Source organism: Rhinoraja longicauda, chromosome 1, assembly GCF_053455715.1.
Source record: "Rhinoraja longicauda isolate Sanriku21f chromosome 1, sRhiLon1.1, whole genome shotgun sequence".
Classification (NCBI taxonomy): Eukaryota; Metazoa; Chordata; class Chondrichthyes; order Rajiformes; family Arhynchobatidae; genus Rhinoraja; species Rhinoraja longicauda.
In genome coordinates, this window is record NC_135953.1 from 10,876,416 (window position 1) to 10,898,776 (window position 22,361).

The window sequence follows — 22,361 nt, forward strand, 5'->3', positions numbered from 1 at the left end:
TGGTGCAACTTGGGAGGGGGAGGGATGGTGAGGCAGGGAGGGCAGGGGTTACTTGAAGTTAGAGAAGTCAATATTCATACCACTGGGTTGTAAGGTTCTTACAGCTTCACAAATGCTTCTCTTGGACTTACTGCAAATGATAGGCGGCACAAAGAAACCATCTTTTGTTTAATTATAAAATAGGTACGTTCAAAATATACTTTTCTTCTACAATGAAGCCACACTAAGCAACACATGACAAAACGTACCTGAAGCCTCTTAATAGAAAGTGACAACCACTTTGAAGTGTGTCCTGTGGCGAGGCTCTAAGGGAACTGAACAATAGAGAAATGATTGCATTGCCTGGAAACAGGAGTTTGTTTCAATGATGCTTTGAAAGCTTCCAGCTGCTGTCCCTTGTTTCCTTTTAAGCTACTCCTAGCCTAGTTTAGTTTGGAGATACAGCACAGAAACAGGCCACTCAGCCCACCAAGGCCGCACTGACCTCCGATCACCCCGTACAGTAGCTATCCTACACACTAGGGACAATTTACAACTCTTACCAAAGCCAATTAGCCTACAAACCCGAGACAGACACAAAATGCTGGAGTAACTCAGCGGGACAGGCAGCATCTCTGGAGAGAAGGAATGGGTGATGTTTCGGGTCGAGACCCTACTTCAGAAGACCCTGTCTGAAGAAGGGTCTCGACCCAAAACGTCACCGATTCCTTCTCTCCGGAGACGTTGCCTGCCCTGCTTAGTTACTCTAGCATTTTGGGTCTATCTTTGGTTTAAACCAGCATCTGCAGTTCCTACCTACACAACCTATACGTCTTTGGAGCATGGGAGGAAACCGGAGCACCGATCACAGGGAAAACCCATGCGGTCACAAAGATAATAATAATAATAATAAACATTTATTTTTTATAGCGCTTTTCCAGATGCTCAAAGACGCTTTACAAAAACAGTCAAGACATAAAAACAAACAGACAAACTATCCTGACGGAGAAGCGGCGAACAAATAGCGCCAGCGTCCTCTCACGTCAGGGTCCGGCAGTAGACAATAAAGAACACAAGACACACAATTACAATTTTTAACACGAACAGCCATCACAGTGATTGCTCCAGGCACACCCTCACTGTGATGGAAGGCAAAGAAAAGTCTTATCTCCTCCTCATTCTTCTCCCGTGGTGCCACGAGGCGATCGAGGCTCCCGACTTTTGAAGCCCTCACCGGGCGATGGAAAGTCCCAGTGCCGAGCCAAGCAGGCCGATGAAGGTCCTGAGCCCCCACCGGGCGATGGAAAGTGCCGCGGCCAGGCCACGCAGGGCGATGAGGGGCCTGCGAGCGGGTCGATCAAACCTCGCGCTTCGGGGCGGTCGAAACTGCTACGGCTGGAGCTCCCGAAAGCCGGTCGCCAGCCAGGGACCTGCGAGCTCCCGATGTTGCGGTCTGCAGGGCCCACGGCCAAAGCCTCCGAGATGGTAAGTCCGGGCCCTGCGACCGGAGTCTTCAAGGTCGATCCCAGCTGGAGGCCGCCAACTCCACGGTGTTAGGCCGTAGCGCGAACGGAGACACAACACGGTAAAGGTCGCATCTCCGTTGAGGAGGAGATTGGAAAAAAAGGTTTCCCCCACCCCCCCACCCCCCACATATAGAGTTAAAAATAAATCAAAAGAAACATTTAAACGATAACAAAGACAAAAACCAAAAAAAAGACAGAGAGACTGCCGGTGAGCCGCAGCTGCAGAACGCAGCCACGCCCCCCTTGATAACATACGAACTTCAATCAGACAGCCCCCGTAGTCAGGATTGATCCAGGTCTCTGGAGCTGGAGGGCAGTAACTCTACCGCTGCGCCACCATGCCTCTCATTGTTGAACCACAATCATGGCTCCCTTTTAAGGTACTCCTTGTCGTCTGGTGTGAGAGGCTGAGTTGGACAGATATATAGATTGGAAGTACTTAGACAGTTATTGCCCAAATCCAGTCAAATGGGACTAGGCCGGTATGCCAACTTGGTCAGCATGGACAAGGTGGGCCGAAGGGCTTATTTCTGTGCTGTACATCTCTACGATTATTTCACTAGGTAGCGCCACCAGCACTGGCTGCCTCGCCAACGGTCTGTCTGTCCTTTCTTCTGTTTTTGTTATTTTAAGGATGTGTTAAAAGTATGTTTTAGTGTTTCTTGGTTTGTTTTATGTGGAGGGTGGGGGGTGGGGGAGTGGGGGGAACTTTTTTTCCATCTCTTACCTCGACGGAGATGCGATTTTTCTCCGTATCGTATCTCCGTCCTTTCCTGGAGACGCAGGCGCGGCGTGGACTTTAACATCGTGGAGATGCGATCCTTTGCCGAGGATCGACTGTGGAGAGCTCCAAACACGGGGCCTGTGGACTTTGACATCGTGAAGCCCGCGGTCTCTGGTAAGAAGAGGCCAACTCGGGAGCTCCATGCCGCAGAGTGTTTCAATCCGTCCCGACACGGGAGTTTCGATCAGCCCGACACGAGGGCTTCCGACAGTCGGCAGCAGCAACTGCGGATGGTTCAACAGAGGAAGGTGATTGAACTTTATTACCTTCCATCACAGTGAGGAATGTGGAATCCACTGTGGTGGATGTTTATGTTAAATTTCATTTTATGTGGCTGTGTGTCTTGTTGCTTTTCACTTCGTATGGCTGTATGGTGACTCAAATTTCACTGTACCTTAATTGGTACATGTGACAATAAATTCATCTTGACATCTTGAAATCTTATAAAGAACAAGATTGAAAGCATTTACTCCACCATACATTTGTGTATGCGATCTGTAGTAATGATCAGGCATAACATCACACAATATGGAAACGGGACCTTCAGCCCAACTTGTCCAATGTGTCCAAGATTCCCCAATCCAAGATAGTTCTATTTGCCCACGTTTGGCCCATATCCCTCTAAACCTTTCCTATCCATGTACCTGTCCAAATATCTTTTAAATGTTGTAATTGTACCTGCCTCAACTATTTCATCTGGGGGAACCCCCCCCCCCCCCCACAAAGTGCTGGAGTAACTCAGCAGGTTAGGCAATATCTCTGGAGGAAACTCTGGAGTTTCAGTTTCTGCATAACTTGTTATCACCTATCCCACAGCCAACAATGGACCATTGTGGGCTCCAAATTTTTTTCCCTTGATTATCGTTGCTTTTTGCATTTCTTCCATTCATTCTTTTCCCTTTCCCCTGACTCTGTCTGAAGAAGACAGAAGACAATAGACAATAGGTGCAGGAGGAGGCCATTCGGCCCTTCGAGCCAGCACCGCCATTCAATGTGATCATGGCTGATCATTCTCAGTCAGTACCCCGTTCCTGCCTTCTCCCCATACCCCCTGACTCCGCTATCCTTAAGAGCTCTATCCAGCCCTCTCTTGAATGCATTCAGAGAATTGGCCTCCACTGCCTTCTGAGGCAGAGAATTCCACAGATTCACAACTCTCTGACTGAAAAAGTTTTTCCTCATCTCAGTTCTAAATGGCCTACCCCTTATTCTTAAATTGTGCCCCCTTATTCTGGACTCCCCCAACATTGGGAACATGTTTCCTGCCTCTAACGTGTCCAACCTCTTAATAATCTTATATGCTTCGATAAGAGACTCGAACTGAAACATCACCTACTCCTTTTCTCCAGAGATGCTGCCTGAGTTACTGCAGCCTTTTGTGTCTGTCTCCGGAGGACATGATAGGCAATGTTTGGGGCTGGGATTCTTCTTCAGTCTCATTGTAGTAGGGGAGAGGAAATTGGAAGAGAGGTAGGGGTGGGACAGTGCTTGTAAACGTCCTGACTATTAATCTCTGCGTTTTGCTTGCAATAAAGGCCAATACTCCAATAGCTTTCTCAATAATATGCTACAACTGCCTGCCCAGAAGACCTGCACGAAGACCTTGACATCCTAGTCTCACCCCAGCTAAATAATAATTTCAAAGGTCTTTTATTGTCACGTGCACCAATTAAGGTACAGCGGTATGCGAATTACCTTATAGCCATACGGAAAAAAAAGCACCAAGACACACAACTACATAAAAGTTAACATAAACATCCCACCACAGCGGATTCCCCACTGTGATGGAAGGCAATAAAGTCCAATCAGCTTCCTCTTTATTCTCCCACGGTCGGGGCAGTCGAACCATCCGTCGGTGCGGTCAAAGCCCCTGGAGTCGGCAATCAAAGCCCCCGCGTCGGGGCGATCGAAACTCCCGCGTCGATACCTGGAGTATTGTGTGCAGTTTTGGGCTCCTAATCCGAGGAAAGACGTTCTTGCCTTAGAGGGAGTACAGAGAAGGTTCACTAGATTGATCCCTGGGATGGCGGGACTTTCATATGAAGAAAGACTGGATAGACTAGGCTTGTACTCGCTGGAATTTAGAAAACTGAGGGGGGATCTTATAGAAACATATAAAATTCTTAAGGGGTTGGAGAAGCTAGATGCGGGAAGATTGTTCCCGATGTTGGGGGAGTCCAGAACCAGGGGTCACAGCTTAAGGATAAGGGGGAAGTCTTTTAGGACCGAGATGAGAAAACATTTCTTCACACAGAGAATTCTCTGCCACAGAAGGTAGTTGAGGCCAATTCATTGGCTATATTTAAGAGGGAGTTAGATTTGGCCCTTTTTGCTAAAGGGATCAGGGGGTATGGAGAGAAGGCAGGTACAGGTTACTGAGCTGGATGATCAGCCATGATCATATTGCATGGCGGTGCAGGCTCGAAGGGCCGAATGGTCTACTCCTGCACCTATTTTCTATGTTTCTATGTTTCTATGTCGGTACGATCAAAACTCCCGGGTCGGGACGATCGAAACTCCCACACCAGGGCGGTCAAAACTCCCGCGGCTTGGACTTCCCGAAGTCGGTCACTGACCAGAGACCATTGGCTCCGTGATGTTAAAGTCCACAAGCACCCACGGTTGGAGCTAATTTGCTCTTTCATTCCTTCTTCCTAAGTGAATAACTGCACCTTTCCATTTATGAAAATATATTTTACCATCGTAGCTTTGAGGTGAGAGGGGGCAAGGTTTAAAGGAAATATGCAAGACAATTTTTTTTACGCAGAGGGTGGTGGGTGCCTGGAACGCGCAGTTGTGGTTGGTGGTTGAAACAAATATATTAGTGGTATTTAAAAGACATTTGGATGGGCATGGAACAGAGGGAGATAGTTACATACTGGTAGAGAAGTAATGGTCTTGACAATAGACAATAGGTGCAGGAGTAGGCCATTCGGCCCCTCGAGCCAGCACCGCCATTCAATGTGATCATGGCTGATCATTCTCAATCAGTACCCCGTTCCTGCCTTCTCCCCATACTCCCTGACTCCGCTATCTTTAAGAGCTCTTGGCATCATGTTCAACACAGACATTGTGGATCAAAGGGCCTGTTCAAGTGCTCTGTTGTTCTAAGTTCTACTTTGTGCTTTTAAAACATGGCAAATAAGTTCATAAGTTGTAGGAGCAGAATTAGGCCATTTGGCCCATCAAAATCTACTCTGCCATTCAATCATGGCTGATCCATCTTTCCCTCTAAAACCCCATTCTCCTGCCTTCTCCCCATAACCCCTGACACCCGTACCGATCAAGAATCTATCTATCTCTGCCGTAAAAATATCCATTGACTTGGCCTCCACAGCCTTCTGTGTCAATGAATTCCACAGGTTCACCACCCATTGGCTAAAGAAATTCCTTACCTCCTTTCTAAAGGAAGGTCCTTTTATTCTGAGGCTACGGCCTCAGATGCTAGACTCTCCCACTAGTGGAAACATCCTCTCCAAATCCACTCTATCCAAGCCTTTCACTCTTTCACCCCCCTCATCCTTCTAAATTCTAGCGAGTAGAGGCCCAGTGCTGAAAGGACACCGATAGAAGGGATACCGATATAAACTGCATGATTTATTTTTGCCAGAATGTTATGGTAGTTCATCTTGAGGTAATGAGACATTAACGTAATTGAATCTTTGATTTGCTAATCATCCATTGAAGATGAAAGGATCAAATAATGTTTAAAAATAGGCAAAATGCGACAGACACTGGAAATCTGAAAGGATAAACCATCTGGAAGCTCAGCAGGTCCAGTAAACACACGTGGAGAACCAATAAAGAAGGTAGCGGGATTGGTGCTTTGAAGTAGAGTCCCCACCCATCGTCTCTCTCTGAACTAGACACACAAAGCTGGAGTAACTCAGCGGGACAGGCAGCATCTCTGGAGAGAAGGAATGGGTGACGTTTCGGGTCGAGTTGCTTCTTCAGACTCTCTCTGAACTCCCCTGTCATGTTCCTGGCATTTGATTTACTTTAGACTTTTGACTTTAGACTCTCAGCGTGGAAACAGGCCCTTCGGCCCACCGATGTCCACACCGACCAGCGATCACGCCGGACATTAGCACTATCCTACACGCTCGGGGCAATTTACAATTTTTACCACAGCCAGTTAACCTAGATCAGCTCTCTCTGTCGTGTTCCTGATATTTGCTTTACTTTAGACTTTAGAGATACAGCGTGGAAACAGGCCCTTCGGCCCACCGTGTCCGGCCCAACCAGCAATCAGCCCGTACACCAACACTATCTAACACACTAGGGACAATTTATAGAAGCCAATTAACCTACAAACCTATACGTCTTTGGCGTGTGGGATGAAACTGGCACCCTGAGGAATCGCACGTGGTCACGGGGAGAACGTACAAACTCCGTAAGGGCAGTGCCCATAGTCAGGATCGAGCCCGGGCCTCTGGCGCTGCAAGGCAGCAACTCTACCGCTGCGCCACCGTGCCGCCCCTTCTGGCTTGATTGTAATCATGTATTTGTCTTTCTGCGGACTGGTAGGCATGCAACAAAAGCTTTTCACCGTAGACAATAGATGCAGGAGGAGGCCATTCGGCCCTTCGAGCCAGCACTGCCATTCAATGTGATCATGGCTGATCATTCTCAATCAGTACCCCGTTCCTGCTTTCTCCCCATACCCCCTGACTCCGCTATCCTTAAGAGCTCTATCTAGCTTTCTCTTGAATGCCTTCTGAGGCCTCGGTACACATGACAACAAACTAAACTAAACTACGCCACTGTGCCACCCCCCCCCCCCCCCTCCACACCACTGTGCCGCCACCAAGGGCTATTTTTGATTAAAAGCAATAATGATGATGCTGGCAGCACGAGGTAAAAACAGAGAACATCTCTTACCTAAGACTTTTTGAAGTTCAATAAAACCAGGGAAGCATTCAGTGACTACAAAGGCAGGAGATAAGCAGGTATTCTGACGGAACATGTCTTTAGGTTTTCTATTGCAGAGATGAATCATAGAAATTGGCAACACAACAGGACTTTTTGTCAACTGACAGAACAGCTATTCAGACAAATCACAATTTCCAGCGCTGAGTTAGCGGTAGTCAGCGTACAGCCTTGCATGCTGGAGCATATCAGGTGCTGATCCAGGAACCTCTTAACTGTGGTAACAATTTCTCACTCTGTCAACCTTGCAGGTAGCGAGTTTCAGATTTCCACCACACTTTGGGCAAGTGAAATTTTTCATAAATTCAATAGACAATAGGTGCAGGAGGAGGCCATTCGAGCCAGCACTGCCATTCAATGTGATCATGGCTGATCATTCTCAATCAGTATCCCGTTCCTGCCTTCTCCCCATACCCCCTGACTCCGCTATCCTTAAGAACTCTATCTAGCTCTCTCTTGAATGCATTCAGAATATTGGCCTCCACTGCCTTCTGAGGCAGAGAATTCCACAGATTCACAACTCTCTGACTGAAAATGTTTTTCCTCATCTCAGTTCTAAATGGCCTACCCCTTATTCTTAAACTGTGGCCCCTGGTTCTCGACTCCCCCAACATTGGGAACATGTTTCCTGCCTCTAACGTGTCCAACCCCTTAATAATTTTATACGTTTCGATAAGATCTCCTCTCATCCTTCTAAATTCCAGTGTATACAAGCCAAGTCGCTCCAGTCTTTCAACATATGACAGTCCCGCCATTCATAAGTTATCGGAGCAAAAATAGGCCATACAGCCCATGGTGTGGGCGGCACGGTGGCACAGCGGTAGAGTTGCTGCCTCACAACGCCAACATTGCACCTGTGCATTTGACAATAAACATGATATGACTTGACATTATTTAATTTTCAACGGAGGTTAGAGTGACCTTGGTTCTGAGGCGTAGGTGCTATTATGTGAACAGTTTCCCATTCAACCCACAGATCAGCTTTACTCCATTGGAAACCTCCCTGGAGGCGAGGTGTACAAATTCTAACATTTAAAAAAATTAGTGAGGGGGTGATGAGAGTCTTGCTTGACACTAGTTTTCATTGAGGTCCGCTCTGTTGTAAACGCGCTGGTTAGTTTATGCCTCTGTCATTAGGTAATAACTAAGATTCATACACATTTCTGTGGACAGTTAAATTAGTGTTCTCAGTACCCGATGAAGCTAAAAATGTCATTTCTAATGCAGAAACTATTCAGATCTGAGCCACACACCCACCCAGTGGCCAATGCATTCAATTGCAATTCTTACAAAAATGTTCACAAACGTCAACAATGTTTAATCGGCGTGAACTGGGAACGAAATGAAGAGATTCTTCTATGCTGCAACTTTAGAGACACATTAATCCAACAACAAATACATACGCAATGAAATAGAATACAATAAATTATCGGATAATTATTTATGTCTGAAGAAGGGTTTTGACCCAAAATGCCACCCATTATTTTCTCCAGAGATGCTGCCTGATCCACTGAGTTACTCTATCCTACTCCGTTTGTCTTACATTATCAGATAAACTAGGAAACCGGACGATAATAGTGCAAGCTGAAGTATGTAGTGCAACCTTGTGTAAAGTCCATAGTAGTTAGGTGCGAAGATAGGGTTGTGGTTGAGATTTTAGTGTCATTTAAGAATAAGGGGTGGCTATTTAGAAAGGAGATAAGGAAAAACATTTTCACTCATCTAACGAGTTGTGAAGCTGTGGAATTCTCTGCCTCAGAAGGCAGTGGAGGCCAATTCTCTGGATGCTTTCAAGAGTTAGATAGAGCTCTTAATGATAGTTGAGTCAAGGGATATGGGGAGAAGGCAAGAACAGGGGTACTGATTGTGGATGATCAGCCATGATCACGGTGAATGGCGATGCTGGCTCGAAGGGCTGAATGGCCTATTCCTGCACCTATTGTCTATTGTTATTCAGGAGCCTTATGGTGGATAGGAAGAAGCTGTTCTGGCACCTGGAGGTCACGGTTCTCAGGCTCCTGTGCCTTATTCCACGTGGTAGCAGCGAGAAGATAGCATGACAAGGGTGATGAGGGTCTTTGATATTAGCTGCTTTCTTGAGGCAGAGCATTCTGTACATCCATTTGCTGGTGGAGTGGTCAGCACCAGTATTGCATTGGGCAATGCCCACCACTTTCTGCAGCCTCCTTCATTTTGAGTACTCGAGTTACCAAACCGGGCATTGATGCAATCAATGAGTTTGCTCTCCACTACACACCTGTAGATGTTCAAGAGGGTAGATTTTTAGATTTAGATTTAGAGATACAGCGCGGAAACAGGCCCTTCGGCCCACCGGGTCCGCGCCGCCCAGCGATCCCCGTACATTAACACTATCCTACACACACTGTGTATTGTGACACATTCCTCCCGTGACCACCATTAAAATTTTCTGTGACTTGTGCCACAGTAGACCATCTGTCCATTCGGACCAGACGGGATAGCCTTCGTTGCCCTCGCGCATCGATGAGCCTTGGGCGCCCAACACCCTGTCGCCGGTTTGTGGTTTGTCTCTCCTTGGACCTGTCGGTAGGTACTCACCACTGCTGACTGGGAGCACCCCACAAGCCTTGCCATTTCAGAGATGCTCTGACCCAGTCGTCTAGCAATAACAATTTGGCCCTTGTCAAAGTCACTCAGGACTTTACTCCTGCCCATTTCTCCTGCATCCAACACATCAACTTCAAGAACTGACTGTTCACTTGCTGCCTAATATATCCCACCCCTTGACAGGTGCCATTGTAACAAGATAATCAATGTTATTCACTTTGCTTGTCAGTCATCATAATGTTTTGGCTGATCGGTGTATAGTAGGGGACTGAGAACGTATCCCTGCAGGGTACTGGTGTTAAGGATTATTGGGGAGGTGTTCAGTTTATTGTATTGTCACGTATACAGATTTGTTTTGCTGCATGCTAAAAGACTATACTCGATTACAATCAAGCCATCCACAGCGTACAGATATAGAATAAAGGGAATAGCGTTCAGTGCAAGATAAATTCCAGTAAAGTCCGATCCATGATAGTCAGAGAGTATCCAACGAGTTAGATGGTAGTTCAGGACCGCTCTCTAGGTGGTGATAGGATGGTTTAGTTCTATCACCAAATAGAGAGCAGTCCGGACCAACCATCTACCTTATTGGAGACTCTCGGACTATGTTTAATTCAAGATTCAAGATTCAAGATAGCTTTATTTGTCATCCAATATTGGACGAAATTCAGTCACCCACAGTCCAACAATAAAAGCATTAAATAGGCATTAAAATTACACAACCCCCAAAACACACAAAAAAAGAATCATCCATCAAAGAAACATCCATCACAGTGAGTCTCCTCCAGTCCTCTCCTCACTGTGATGGAAGGCCACAATGTCTTTCCCTTCTCCTGCTGTCTTCTCCCGCGGTCAGGTTGTTGTGGTTGCAGGCCGCGCCGGACGGTCCGCAGCGGGCCAAGCCCAAGGCGAGTTGCAGCCGCTCCCGCAGCCTCCGAAGGTCAGTAATCAGACTTTACTGAACTTTAACTGGCTTGTCACCAATCCTTACTGATTGGGGCTGTGGGACAGAAAGTAGAAGATCCATTGGTAGTGGGGTGGGGGTTCTGATTCAGAATTAGCTTACTCATAGAAGACAAAGGGCTGCGGTGTTATTCTGACACCTGAAAGGCATAGATAGAGTGGATGTGGAAAGGATGTTTCCACTGGTGGGAGAGTCTAGGACTAGAGGTCATAGCCTCAGAATTAAAGAGCACTCTTTTAGAAAGGTGGTGAGGTGGAACTTCTTTAGTCAGAGGGTAGTTAATCTGTGGAGGCCAAGACAGTGGATATTTTTAAGGCAGAGATAGCCAAATTCTTTAGAAAGGGTGTCTAGGGTTATGGGGAGAAGGCAGGAAAATGGGATTAGGAAGCAGAGATCAGTCATGGCAGAGTAGACTCGATGGGCTGAATGGCCTAATTCTACTCGTATTACTTGTGAACTTGTCCTTGACCAATGAAGTTCTATAGACACATGGATATGCTTCGACCTCTGATTTGTGATTACAATTTGAGCAACTTGGACAGAAATGTAAGTAGATTGCTTAGCTTTAAGTTTATTATTGTCACGTGTACCAGGGTTTTTTTTGCATGCTCTCTAAACAGATCAGATAACACTATACATAAATACAGTCGTCAAATTCAAGTATACAGGATGGAGCAAAGGGTAAGATACAGAATGTAGCTCGCAGCCTTGTGCAACATTACTTATTTAGACAAGGTCCAATGTCTGCAATCAGGCAGAGGTGAATTAGACAGTACCCTAGCTTGTGGAAGGACCGTTCAGAAACCAGATAACAGAGGGGAAGAAGCTGTTCCCGAGTCCTGTGGCACACACTTCAAGCTTGGTAAATATGCAGATTACAGGGATGAGCATTATAAAATCATGAGAGGAATAGATTGGGTAGATACAGTCTCTTGCCCACTGTAGGTGAATCAAGGACCTTAGGACATAGGTTTAAGGTGAAGGGGAAAAGATTACATAGGAATCTGAGGGGTAACTTTTTCACACAAAGGGTGGTGAGTGTATGGAACGAGCTGCCAGAGGAGGTAGTTGAGGCAGAGACTATCCCAGCATTTAAGAAACAGTCAGACAGGTTCATGGATAGGACAGGTTTGGAGGGATATGGGCCAAATGCAGGCAGGTGGGACTAGTGTAGCCGAAGAGCCTGTTTCCACACTGTATGACTCTATGGAATGGAGGGATATGTAACATGCAAGAAGGGGAGATTAGTTTAACTTGGCATCATGGTCATCACAGATATTGTGGGATATAAGTGCTGTTCCTGTGCTGTACTGTTCTTTGTTCTATGTAACTGTTGAGAAAACATGTGCCCTTCCTGATTTGGTGATGCACAGAAAATGTATTCTAAATTCACACATGTGGGAGAGAACATATTATTAAATTCACCAGACAATATGTTGTATCTTTCAGCTTCAATAAACGGAAAATCACTCAGCACAATTCAAGAGTTTATTGGATTTTTGACTTGTAGGAAGTCACAATATTGCAATGCACCATTTAGATCAAGGAATTTATTCCTCGTGCCACCAATCCCAACGGATTGATAAACAATGACAGTTTTTACACTGTTCAAGCCAAACAAAATCTAAAATCCTCCGCAGTCACGTCTATCCAGAACTTCTTCATGATACAACTATAATAAAAAATTATTGCACAATTATGGACAAATTCTGTACATAATTACATTGGCTAATTATTTTTTTGATCAAAGACAAAAACACATTTAAGCAGCAGAAGCCTAACGTACACACTGACAGAATGAGGCAAGACTTTTTATACAAAGGATTCAGCAGTTACCCGATTGCTAACTCCATCCTTAGACCAGCCAATTCTAGAACGGAAGAACATGCAATCAATACTGACAGCAGATACTAGCACTGATGTTGCTTAAAAGCAAAATAAAATCTCTACCAAATTATGTACTCGGTTGATGTTACTGGCCAACTCAAAAGAACATGAATAAGAAGAAGCTGCTGTTCAGTCGTCAGTGTGCTGTCAGCAGAGGACTAACCAATACAGAAATGCCCTTTCAAAGCCTTTCAGTTCTGCACTCTGACCAGAAGGTGCTTGGATGCCAATCCAGGCACATGACTCAGAGGGAAGGTGGACTTAAGACACACAAAAGGGACAAAAAATAATATCACATCCAACATAAATTTCACAAGTAAAAGTGCATTTGAGGGTTTAGCTGTAGAAACAAAGATACACAAAAGGACATAAAGTGCTGGAGTAACTCAGTGGGTCAGGCAGCATCTCTGGGGAACGTGGATAGTTGACGATTCAGATCTGAAGGAGAGCCTCGACCCGAAACATCACCTATCCATGTTCTCCGAGGATGATGCCTGACCTGCTGAGTTACTCCAGCACCTGGTGTCCTTTTGCACAAGGGTTTAGCGATCTGCTCATGAAGGAAAGTTGCTTTAGACAACTAAAATGGAGAATTGGGTGTACTGTCAAATGTGATGTACTCAGGCAGAAGACTGCAGTTTATGCAGAACTACATGGCTGTAGCTAGCAAAATGTATAGAACAAGGCATGCTGACTTGGGTAGAGAGCTCCATGCAGTGGTATTTTTATTTAATGCCAGATTGTCCCCATTATCCCAAATGGTAACCAACAACATTTAAGAATGACAAGGGATTTTCCAGTTCCTGGGGAAGATGATTTTGCAGAACAAGCCTTTGACCACTCCAGCTCTCTAATGCAAGCCTATGTGTCCTAAGGAAATTCCTGACTGGCTTGATCTTAGAAAGCAAGGTCAATGCAAAGGCGAGAGCTACGCTAAAACATATCAGGCAGCCAACCGTTAGGAGCTGTAGCAAGCGCTTATCAAGTTTCAGCAATGGTAAAGTTAATCTCAGCTCTCAAGTCAGCATCGATCTTTATGCAAGACAACTGCACAAGTGGTGCTGGTCGGGGGAAAATAAAAGAAAATTTGTGAAAATATAAAATTAGGATGCAACACTGGAAATCCAGAGCAGAAAACTGTGAAAAATCAGAGGAAACAACACAATTAGCAGCAAACAGATAACAGAGGTATTACAGCATTTGTTCTCTGCACAGGTTATGTGCCTGCCCTGTTGAAAACTTCCGTTTCCTTGAAATTTGAAGCTCACCACAATAACTCTTTCTGCATTCTTAACACAGTCTTGGCCACCAATTTTGAAGATTTCATTCACAGACCAATGATATTTAGATAAAGCCATTATAGGGACAATTTGTCCATTTTACCTATATGTCTTTGGACAGAAACCATGGGGAACTGTTCAACAAAACCTGAAGAGCGGACATTTAATAAGCAGCGTTAACAAAATGTCACCTGTAAAGACGCACATTCCAGATCGAGATCATTAAAAACGCATAAACTTTCCTTTGACCGTGAAACTTGTGCAGCAAGACGAATATTTCATGACACTTTAGATGTGGTCCTTTATCTCTACCATTTTGCACTTTCACATCAATGCAGGCATTCTAACTAAGTTTTGTTGCAGGCAGGGAACAAACAGCAAGCAGATAGATGGGACAAGGTGCACTTCAAATTGCGAATGGCAGCTTTGTTTTTCTCTCTCTCCATGGACGCTGCCTGCCCTGCTAAGTATTTCTAGCCTTTTCTGTTTTATATCACAAATGGCAGGGTCTCTTCTGGTTTTTTTTTTGTCTTCTGGTTGATGGATAATTGTGCTCTTGAGATGAGGACCAGGTGAAGGAGTGGGAAATGCAAGCACAGAGTCTCTTAGTCAGAAATGGGGAGCTCTTCAGACTGAGTTTTAGTTTGCACGTTCCTCCATTACGCACGCACCTGCTCCGATAGACACCTGCGCGTATAAAAGCGAGCTGGTGGAATCAGTGACAAATTAATCGGAGCCTGCGCAAGAGCAGTGCACTCAAGGCAAGCAGCGTCTCTCATTGGTATTGCCTCACCCATACACCTCGGGGCCATACTTAATTTTCCAAACGTTGAGGTTTCAGTGTGGAAGTACAGCAGACCGCCACTTGGCGGTTTTAAGCTTTGGCAACTCGCGGAGATTACAAAGCATGTTTTCGTATTCATTCAAGGATATTGGCTGCTGACCGCTGAATGAAATAGAAAGGGACCGTGGGTCAAAAAACTATAGATCGGCCGGGTTGACTTTCCACTGCTAGGAGGCCGATCCTCTCAAAGTCTTGCCTCCATTGGAACTCAGTGTCCGTGATCTCTGCCTCAGCAACTGCTTGTCCGGAATCTCAAAGCCTTCGAAGAGAGTGTTGCCAATGATGTCCGCGGCCTCGGGACGCTCCCCGGGTTCAGGAGAAAGCATTTTCTGCACCATTTCATGCTGTGCCAGAGATTCATAAAAATCCAGGTTAATTTCCACAGAGATTAGTTAAATTCTCCTCAGTTTAGAGGTACAGCGTGGAAACAGGCCCTTCGGCCCACTGAGATTGCACCGATCACCAATCACCCACATACTAGTTCTATGCTACACACTAGGGACAATTTACAGAAGCCAATTAACCTACAAACCTGCACTTCTTTGGAATGTGGGAGGATACCGGAGCACCCAGAGAAATCCAACTATCTTTTCAGTTCCTTCTAGCTATAAAAAGTAAACATCTCACATAATTTACATGCATTTTAAATTGAAAAGCCATAATGTTTGAATGATGCATGAAAATGCACAGGGAGAAAATGCAAACTCCGTACAGATAGCACCCGTCGTCAAACCTTGGGTCTCTGGCGCTGTAAGGCAGCAACTCTATTGATGAGCCACTGTGCCGCCCTTCTATCATGGTTTATATTTGCTTTATAAAAGACTTGGTGTGGCCTATCCGATACTGGGCACTAGGTTTTCAGATGTCACTAAGGTGATTCACCACAATTGTACTGGAGATGAGAGCTTCCTTATTATGAAGTTCAACTTTGAGGGTAAATTTAAGAGTATCATTTGAGAGACTTTTGGATAGGCACATGGTTATGCAGGGAGCAGTGAGATATGGATTGCGTGCAGGCAGATACAAGTAGGTCTTGCCATTATGTTCGGCACAGACATTGTGGGTTGAAGTACCTGTTCCCGTGCTGTATTGTTCGATGTTCTAAACACAAATGGCCTGGTTCACCCTGTGTAATTCTCCGGAGAATAACACAGGGTGTGAAAGCAGAGTATGTCATAGAGTCATACAGCAAGGAAACAGGCCCTTCGGCCCAACTCGCCATTGCAACCAAGGTGCCCCATCAACACTAGTTCCACTGGCCCCATTTGGCCCATATTCCTCTCAACCTTTCCTATCCATGTACTCGTCTGATAGCTGGTGTGTATGAACATTGACTTCTCTAACTTCAGATAGTTCCTCTGTCCCTCTCTTTCCCCTCCCCCTTCCCAGTTCTCCCACTATCTTCCAGTCTCCAACTACATCCTATCTTTGTCCCGCCCCCTCCCCTGACATCAGTCTGAAGAAGGGTCTCGACCCACAAAGTCACCCATTCCTTCTCTCCAGAGATGCTGCCTGACCCGCCGAGTTACTCCAGCATTTTGTGTCTACCTTGGAGCAAGATGACATGATCAACTCTGACAGATTGATCAAGATCAATAAGTGGGTGGTCGGAGTGTTAGCTCACACAGTCTGATTCTGTTTCTTACCCTTGCGATGATGTTTCACTACTGCAAATGAAGCTGTGGGAAATGATCGATGGGAAGCTGGGAGACAATGATGGTGGTGCTTTGAATCCTCTGCCTGAGGGGAGTACATGCAGACCAAAATAACTACTGAAATGGAATTGGATATCTGGAGGCAGAGATTTTCAGGACTTGGAGAAATGGCAGTCATTGATCACTTTGATGAGGCAAATGGCCTTCTCCAGTGCCGTATAATTCTAAACACAAACACTCAGAACTCAAGTACCATTTCGAACCATGAATATTCATCCACCATAGAATGCTACTTTTCATCTGAGCAAGTGAAACCAGCTATTTATAGGCATGCTTCTTAGCAATGACACAGGCTGATGCTGGCATTTATTCACAAAATGCTGGAGTAACTCAGCAGGTCAGGCAGCATCTCAGGAGAGAAGGAATGGGTGGCGTTTCGGGTCGAGACCCTTCTTCAGACTGATGCTGGCTGTGCACTGATTAAATGCACAAACGTAAATCCAGAACAACACAGTCAACAGAATTGCACAAACCAGGAACAAAGAACAAGGGAAGGCTATTTATTCCAGAGCCAGTTTTAAACTGATTGATTGAAAATTACAGCATGGAAACAGGTCCTTGCCCACCTATCACTCTAGATCTATGTTATCCCACTTTCACATCCACTCCCTACACATTAGGAGCAATTTACAGAGGTCAATTAACCTGCAAATCTGCACGTTTTTGAGATTTGGGGGGGGAACCCACCCACTGTGCCCGCCCTCCTCTCTGACCAAAGCCACGGAACTGCTAAATAGACATTGTCACTGCTTGGAAGTCAACAGCATGAACACGAGCACCGGGTTTGTAACAGGCATGGTAACGAGGGAGGCCAACATAACATTCCTTAAAAAAAATCATATTAAAATTAGTTCAGTTTCATGCATCATTCAACTGTATGGCTTTTCAATTTAAAATGCATGTAAATTATGTGAGATGTTTACTTTTTATAGCTAGAAGGAACTGAAAAGATAGTTGAGGCAAGAGAAGGATGACTCCCTTTTGCAGATAGAAGCAGCTGAGATGATTAGCAGTTCCTTGGTTGGGGATGGGCAAATTTGATTTGCCCTTCAGCATATTCATCTAGTGCACCTATGAATTAGGCTTGGTAAAGCTAACATTTACTTTTCCAAACAGTGCTTCTGCTTTCCAGTCAAGTGGGTGGGGGGAAATGAAGGTACTGAGTAACTTACACACCATACCAACTTGTAGATTTTACATAAAGGTTTGCACTTTCCCGTCCATTTCCTTCCTACTTCCTCCCTCTAATTCTCAACAGATTGAGAATTGACTTTGCCTGCACTGTACGATAACAGATTAAGCTTTGAAATTTCAAAATCTGATTTTATATTAGATTTTAAAACATTTCAAAATTCAACTAAGATCTCTTTTGAGGGGGTCATATGCGAGTTTAACCTTGGGTTCCTCGCATCACGACACCAACATGCCTTCAAGAGCCAAGACTGTTTTATTGTCATGTGTCCCAGATGGAACAATGAAATTCTTACTGTCTGCATCGCAAACAATAGACAATAGGTGCAGGAGGAGGACATTCGGCCCTTCGAGCCAGCACTGCCAATCAATGTGATCATGGCTGATCATTCTCAATCAGTACCCCGTTCCTGCCTTCTCCCCATACCCCCTGACTCCGCTATCCTTAATAGCTCTATCTAGCTCTCTCTTGAATGCATTCAGAGAACTGGCCTCCACTGCCTTCTGAGGTAGAGAATTCCACTGATTCACAACTCTCTGACTGAAAAGGTTTTTCCTCATCTCCATTCTAAATGGCCTACCCCTTATTCTTAAACTGTGGCCCCTTGTTCTGGGCTCCCCCAACATTGGGAACATGTTTCCTGCCTCTAATGTGTCCAACCCCTTAATAATCATACGTTTCGATAAGATCTCCTCTCATCCTTCTAAATTCCAGTGTATAACCTATGCAATACTCTCCCGAAAGGCTAATACCTCTACTTTCCTCCTTTCTTCAAAACCTCTCGGTGATCATGCTGAGTCAAACTATGCCACTCAGTGTCAAACATCAGACCAAAAACGAACAAACGGACAGGGATGGCACAGCGGTAGAGTTGCTGCCTTACAGTGCTAGAGACCCGGGTTTGACCCTGACTACAGTGCTGTGTGCAGACTTTGTATGTTCTCCCCGTGACCTGCGTGGGTTTTTTCCCCCACACTCCAATGATGTTCAGGTTTGTTGGCTTTGATAAGAATTGTAAATTGTCCCTGGTGTGTGGGACAATGCTAATGTGCAGGGCGATCGCTGGTCGGGGCAGACTCGGTGAGCCGAATGGCCTGTTTCCGCGCTGTATCTCTAAACTAAACTAAACTTGGGACATTACTCTACTTATATTGAAAGATTCAATACAAACACAAGTTGTTGTCACTGCTGAAGAAAGAGGCATGAAGCAACTCACTGCACTCGAAAAAGTATTTTTCATTGTTATTTTACACTGGAAATAGGCTGGAAGAACAGTGGCCACAACTTTCAAGATTCATAGAAACATAGAAAATAGGTGCAGGAGGAAGCCATTTGGCCCTTCGAGCCAGCACCACCCACCATTCATTGTGATCATGGCTGATCATCCACAATCAGTAACCCGTGCCTGCCTTCTCCCCATATCCCTTGATTCAGCTAGCCCCGAGAGCTCTATCTAACTATCTTTTAAATTCGTCCAGTGAATTGGCCTCTACTGCCTTCTGTGGGAGAGAATTCCACAAATTCACAACTCTCTGGGTGAAAACGTTTTTTCTTATCTCAGTTTTAAATGGCCTCCTCCTTATTCTTAGACTGTGGCCCCTGGTTCTGGACCCACCCCCCCCAAACATAGAAAATAGGTGCAGGAGGAGGCCATTTGGCCCTTTGTGCCAGCACCGCCATTCAATGTGAACATAGCTGATCATCTACAATCAGTAACCCGTGCCTGCCTTCTCCCCATTGGGAAGATTTTTCCTCCATCTAGCTTGTCCATTCCTTTTATAATTTTATATGTTTCTATAAGATCCCCTCTCATCCTTCTAAATTGCAGTGAATTCTTAAGCTACCTCAACCCTTGTGAACTAATCAAATATCCGGTACAAATAACACTAAACATGGCCGTACAATACCACATCCGTAACAACTTACCTCCTGAAGATATTCCTCCAGGAATAAAGAGGGGAACTTTAAATTCCGAACTTCTGTTAAGGTCTGTAAAAAGAAAAAAGTTCCTTGCTGGATTAATGCAGCTTGAACCATACTCAAAAAAGCTTACACCATACCATATAGCAGCCCATTTGATAGGCACCCCATCTACAACCATTTCACTGTACCTCAGGGCACGCGTGACAATGACGGACTATTGAACTATCATTCACTCCAGCACTTGCATATTTATTGCAACAATTCAGAATTGACAAGGACACTGTGCGAAGCCACAGTTTAAGAATAAGGGGTAGGCCATTTAGAACAGAGATGAGGAAACACTTTTTCACTCAGAGTTGTGAATCTGTGGAATTCACTGCCTCAGAAGGCAGTGGAGGCCAATTCTCTGAATGCATTCAAGAGAGAGCTAGAAAGAGCTCTTAAGGATAGCGGAGTCAGGGGGTATGGGGAGAAGGCAGGAACGGGGTACTGATTGAGAATGATCAGCCATGATCACATTGAATGGCGGTGCTGGCTCGAAGGGCCGAATGGCCTGTTCCTGCACCAATTGTCTATTGTCTATAAGCTAGTAAAGGAATTGCAGGAGTCCTGGCTGAAATACATGAATCCTCACTAGACATAGGCGAGGTGCTGGAAGACTGGAGGGTGGCTAATGTTGTGCCTCTATTTAAGAAGTACTGCAAATAAAAAAACTGGGTATTATAGACCAGTGAGCCCAACATTGGTGGTAGAAAAGTTACTGGAATGGATTCTGAGGGATAAAATTATAATGCATTTGCAAAGAAAAGCTGATTCAAGATAGTCAGCGTGAATTTGAGTTTTGAGGATGGGACTAAGGTGGTTGATGATGCATGGCAGCGTACGTAGTTTGCATGTACATCTGCAGGCCTTTGATATGGTATTGCATGGTAGCTTACTCTTTAAAATAGATTACACGGGATCAAAAGAGAACTGGATAGTTGAATACAGAATTGGGTTTGATGGTATGAAGCAGAAGGTGATGGTGGAAGGGTGTTTCTCAGACTGGAGACTCAGGGTTCGGTGCCTTTGTCATCTATGTCAATGATTTAGACAAGTAAGCAGGGCATGATTAACAGGTTTGCAGATGACACTAAAGTTGTGGTGTCATAGACATCAATCAGATGGATAAGCCAGTTGAGGAATGACAAATGGAGTTAATTGAGTTAATTCAGATAAGTGCAAGGTGTTGCAGTGAATGACAAAGCACTGGTATGTTCTACAATAGGAGTACAATCACATACTACTCCGAAAGAAGCATCACGCTGAATAGGGTAATGGAGGAGGGCTTTTGGCATGCTGGCCTGTACCACTTAGGCCATTAAGTATAGAAGTTGGGGCTTTATGTTGAGGCCAAACTCGGAGTGTTATGTTCCATTGTGGTCACGCCGCCACGGGAAAGATGTCATTAAGCTGAAACGGGTGCGGAAAAGATTTATGAGGATGTTCCCGGGGCTCATGGAAGCGAGGTATAGGGGAAGGTTATGCAGGCTGGGACTTCATTTGTTGGAGCTCAGGAGGGTGATTTTCTCTTTAAGGAGATGTATAAAATGAGGGGCCTAATAGGTTGAATGCACACACCCCGCCCCACCACTCACTACCCCGCCATTCAACACCCCCTGCCCCTTGCACTGCTTAATTGGGGGATCAATCAAAATGAATTCAGTTTAGAGAGACATGGATCAAACGCTGAGAAATGGGACCATCTTATCTGGGCATTATGGTTGGTATGGACGAGTTGGGACAAAGAGCCCGTTTCGGTGCTGTACAACACCATGACTCTGAAGGGCCTCAGCCTGAAATGTTGACTGTTCGTTTCCCTCCACAGATTCTGCCTGATTTACAGAATTCCTCAATAGCTTTCCATTTTTTATTTTGTTTTAAGGCATACAGTTGTGCTTACCTGGACTCTCTCCATTTGAGTACTGAAGGGATACAGCAACTCGAACAAGATCAAACCCAGAGAAAAGATGTCAACTTTATGGCAGTAAGTGTTTCCAGATATCTGCAAATTGCAAAAGAGATGGTATTATCAATATCAGAGATATCCACCCTTTTGCGGCTGTAGCATTTACCATTTTCACCGGAAAATAAATGTGTGAATGACTTCACTCACCTGCTCTGGGCTCATATAGAGTTTAGTGCCCACTTGCCCTGTGTGTCTGGCATACACTGGCATTGGTGTAAGTATAGACCCCTCCTCTTCGTCCTGGTCCATTGCAGTCACCAGCCCAAAGTCACCCACTTTCACCACATCATCCAATGTAAAGAAAATATTTGAAGGCTTAAAAAAGGAAATAAAAAAGGAACCCATTTCAAACAAAAGAATACAGGAAAGAGGGTGATACTTGCAGGGGCGTTATTGAAAGAAATGCAATTAGGACCACCTGGAGCAGTTCAAAAGTTACATGTAGGAAGGAACTGCAGATGCTAGTTTATACCAAAGATAAACAAAATGTTGGAGTAACTCAGCGGGTCAAGTCGGAACCCTTCTTCAGATTGAAGTTAGGGGTGGGGGAGAAATCTAGAGGTGATAAAATGCCGGAACAAATCATGGCCGGCAAAAGATGACCCGAGGAAGGGCGGATCCATACTGACCTTTCTGTCCTGGGCCTCCTCCACTGTCAGAGAGGCCACACCCAAATTGGAGGAACAGCACCTCCTGTTTCGCTGGGGCAGCTGACAACCCAGCGGTATGAACGTCGCTTTATTT

General features: G+C 45.1%; 1 protein-coding gene across 1 annotated transcript in view; it reads right to left on the reverse strand.

The window, feature by feature from the left end:
- Positions 1–12,248: 12,248 nt before the first annotated feature.
- eif2ak3 (eukaryotic translation initiation factor 2-alpha kinase 3) overlaps positions 12,249–22,361 on the reverse strand; it is an 87,291-nt gene continuing 77,178 nt past the window's right edge. The window contains exons 14-17 of the mRNA XM_078407145.1: positions 21,765–21,932; positions 21,552–21,653; positions 19,613–19,675; positions 12,249–15,123 (exon numbers count right to left, since the gene is read on the reverse strand). Of these exons, the coding sequence (XP_078263271.1) occupies positions 14,947–15,123; positions 19,613–19,675; positions 21,552–21,653; positions 21,765–21,932 (510 nt within the window). The 3' untranslated portion in view covers positions 12,249–14,946. The remainder of the gene's footprint in view (positions 15,124–19,612; positions 19,676–21,551; positions 21,654–21,764; positions 21,933–22,361) is intronic.